This window comes from Anabas testudineus, chromosome 17 (assembly GCF_900324465.2).
Source record: "Anabas testudineus chromosome 17, fAnaTes1.2, whole genome shotgun sequence".
Lineage (NCBI taxonomy): Eukaryota > Metazoa > Chordata > Actinopteri > Anabantiformes > Anabantidae > Anabas > Anabas testudineus.
Window position 1 is genome coordinate 8,317,860 of NC_046626.1, and position 3,509 is coordinate 8,321,368.

Consider the following 3,509-nt stretch of genomic DNA (forward strand, 5'->3'; position numbering starts at 1 on the left):
CGCCCCCTGAGGTCAAGCCAGCGCCGGTGTCAGGGTGGATGTGGAACACAATGACCAGTATAAGAGGACTGTAAAGTAGTTGTATGTCCACACTACTCCTTAAAAACAGATTTTCATTTCAAATGTCATTTGACTAACAATAGTAGCTACACAAGAACGGACATGTCACTCATCAACCTGACTCCTGCTCCCACACCTACGTGTGTTCTCTTATTACAAAATAAAACACACACAACACAAGCGAAAATGTTTTAGCATAGAAATAGACATCAGATGGGTTTCCCAGTCTTGCACACCCACACACGAAGAATTATGCAGAGCACATTTACATAGTACAGTATATGCCAACACATGTCGAGTGTACACATGAAAATATGAACCACACACACACACACACACACACACACACACATAGTCCAAATGAAGTATCTTTAGCCTTGACACTTTTACTGTTGGAAACAAGAACACTGAGAGCCATTTCATTTAGATGCAAATTGACACCCACCAGTTCACCACACACAGACACATGCTCCAGCCTAGCATGGATGTGTGTATGATCGTTTGATCGTGTGTTTATGCATGTTTGTGAGCTGTGTAGCTGCTCTGCTGGCACTCAGTGATGGTGCTGTTCTGCCCTGCTGCTTTTTCTTCTCGCTGCAACTAGACACAAAGAAGCAGGAAGCGAGACAGAGGCTGTGATTTTATTTTCAAGATTGAGTTCAGCAGCATTTCAGTAGGCAAAACAGGCATGAAGAGGAGCCCAACAAAGAGCTGGGCTGAGACCTAGAAGTGTCCTCTGATCAGATTTCTCCTCTTGTTATAATGGATCACTTGAGGTGATTGAGCATTTTACAAAGAGAGCTATGAGAGCTTGACCATCACGGGGGAGATATGGCAGAAATGCAACTGAAACGGTTGAACTGAGACAGTATCACTGTATTTTAAAAGTTGCACCCTCTAGTTGGTCGAGTGAACCAGCTTTTCATCAGTGTGAGCGAATATCTGTGCAGACTGATCATCTTTAAAAATCAGATATCTGTCTCTCTCTGCTGGTTAACATGTGACGCTGCATAAAACCTGGCTGTCAGATTATTTTCTGCTGTCCTGTTTTCTCTCTTTTTATAAGTATATGCTTTTTATTGTTAACACCAGCTTGTTATTTTCTAATAATCTTAAAAATACTATTACAACATTTCCTGGATGTTTACTTATGCCTATTTCATTTGGCACTAACAACTGCAAAAATGTAAGTAGAGTTTGAAAGCAGTTGTGGATTTTTCATAGAAACATCCCTGAAGGAATTGCTTGAATTAAACCAAGTAACCACCTATTATTATTAGACGAGCAGGAAGGTGTCAGTGTGGACCGGTGATTTGGCCCAAATTTTAAAAACATAACTTGATTTGTTTTAGATAATGTATCACTACAACATGAGTGAGGACAGAAATGTGTAAATGGATTTATTTCATCTGTCTATAAAGATAATACATGCAGAATTAAATGACTGACAGCTGAATGTATTTATACAGACATGGTTGCAAACTGATCTGAATGTAACATTCATCTTAGGGTGTTTTGTCTGATAATGCAGCAAATAAAACCAATTACACAAAAACTAATTGTATGCAACACAATCCATCCATTCCCCACTGCAACCAATTAACCAATCAGTCACTGTAGGCTGATTTCATTTGCTATTAGGAGTCATTTAGTGAAGGCTGCAGTATGAAGCGGCACATAATCAGCCCCACATTTGATTATCTGTTGAGAGAATTATACACTTCTCACTATGAGAAACTGGTCGGGTTACAGAGATTATTTATGTTATTACGGATCAGCCTCAATCGGATTAAGGCCTATCAGAAAGGACACCCGATTTTTGCACTCAACTGCACTCACACTTTCACATAACTAGTGTGTATGTGTGTGTGTGTGTGTGTGTGTGTGTGTGTGTGTGTGTGTGTGTGTGTGTGACAGCTGATGCACGCTTATGTGCCTCCTCGTGTCAGGACTTGACAGTTTTATTTTGTGCAGCTTTAATTATTCTGTGTGTGTAGTTGCCGCAGCTGATTTGTGCAGAGAAGATGCCCCAAAGGATCCAGAGTTATTAGAAGTTAATAGTGATGATTCTGCTGTAAGTATTTAGTTTTATGGTTGTGTGATCAGTTTCTTGTATCAATCGACAAGTTACTAACAAACTTCCCCCTTGTTAAGAGCTGAATCCTCTAGAGACAAAACAGTATTTTTTTAAAATACATAATTACTCAGCAGCCAGTGAGTTGAAAAACAGATTCAAACGTCATCATTAACAATTCTGTTAGAAAAAAAAGTGGACTGTAACATGTGATTTTGGTTCAGAATCTCATTTTATTGGGAAGTGCTTGGAAACTTGATTGATTGATTGATTGATTGATTGATTGATTTCAATATATTATAGTCTAGTTTGTAGATAAAATATTTCAGGTATGTTTTCTATAAAATGCGCAGAGACAAATGATAAAAATACACAATTAGATATCAGTTCTGTTTGATGGTCACTTTATAAAACCTGTCTGCACCTGTTCTCAAGTCAAGTAAATATAGTTTAACAGAATAATACAGTTTACCAGTGGACACATAGCAAATTCATTTTTTATTTCATTATTATTTTTATTTAATTTCTTTAGCATTAGCAACTTGGTAACGATTCTTTTTTAACGAACATTGCAGCAAAGATCACAACTTTTTAAGATGTAGTTCTACTGTGTGGCAAGTAGCAAGCTATATCTAGCAAAACTGGATCAACTCTTTCATGCTGCATCCTTTCTCGCAGCAAATATCAGATATTTTTCCAGCAGCTCGTCTGATCCGAGAGGACAGGGGGTACCAGTGAGGAGCCAAGGAGAAAATATTCTTCTTCCCGTCAGACTCTGCAGGGGTGTGGGCCATCTCTGTAGTGTGATGCTCCTCTGTGGAGGCATCCAAATCCCCTGTGCAGATGAGAGTGAAAAACATGTTAAATTTAGTGAGATTTCTCAGCTTCTCTTGGAACCGTTGTGTGAAACTCCAAAGAGAAAAAAAGTTTTCTGATGGATAAAATGGCTACAGTGCTATACTACATACTACATAAGAAAGTGTACCTTGATAGCTACAGATAGTCACATAAATCTCAGCCAACGCCAAGAGGAGCACAGTACTAATGCTGCAATAGCTGTCAGCCAATGCAAAATGTAACATAAAGTACTTACAGTGATGAGTGTGTTGGTGTTGGTTGGTTGGTATGTCCGGGATGCTTCTCTTTAGCCGGGCATTACCACATGATGAGACGGCCAGACGTATCAGCTCTCTCCCACACATCTTAATCCTCTCCTGTGCATGGACCACACACGCTCCAGCCACAAGCACCGTCACCAGATACACCAAACACCTAGCAGCAGACATTGTTTTATGTGTCACTGCTCCTCGGTTGGTCGGCGGAGGCTGGAATGGATGGATGGATGAGAGGTGAGCTCGGGCGAGTGGAGTGTAAC

The 3,509-nt window shown here is 39.8% G+C and overlaps 1 protein-coding gene across 1 annotated transcript; it reads right to left on the minus strand.

The window, feature by feature from the left end:
• Window positions 1-2,404: 2,404 nt before the first annotated feature.
• insl3 (insulin-like 3 (Leydig cell)) lies at window positions 2,405-3,509 on the minus strand. Its single transcript, XM_026375188.1, has 2 exons — window positions 3,228-3,509; window positions 2,405-2,969 (listed from the first exon to the last, which is right to left on the minus strand). The coding sequence occupies exons 1-2, from the start codon at window positions 3,418-3,420 to the stop codon at window positions 2,767-2,769; spliced, it is 396 nt and encodes a 131-aa protein (XP_026230973.1). The 5' UTR covers window positions 3,421-3,509; the 3' UTR covers window positions 2,405-2,766.

Bases quoted from the DNA above. Each gene is read 5' to 3' on its own strand.
- insl3 (XM_026375188.1), bottom strand. From the start codon at position 3,420: ATGTCTGCTGCTAGGTGTTTGGTGTATCTGGTGACGGTGCTTGTGGCT. The intron at 2,970-3,227 runs GTAAGTACTTTA...TCATCTGCACAG, and splicing joins ACACCAACACACTCATCACT to GGGATTTGGATGCCTCCACA.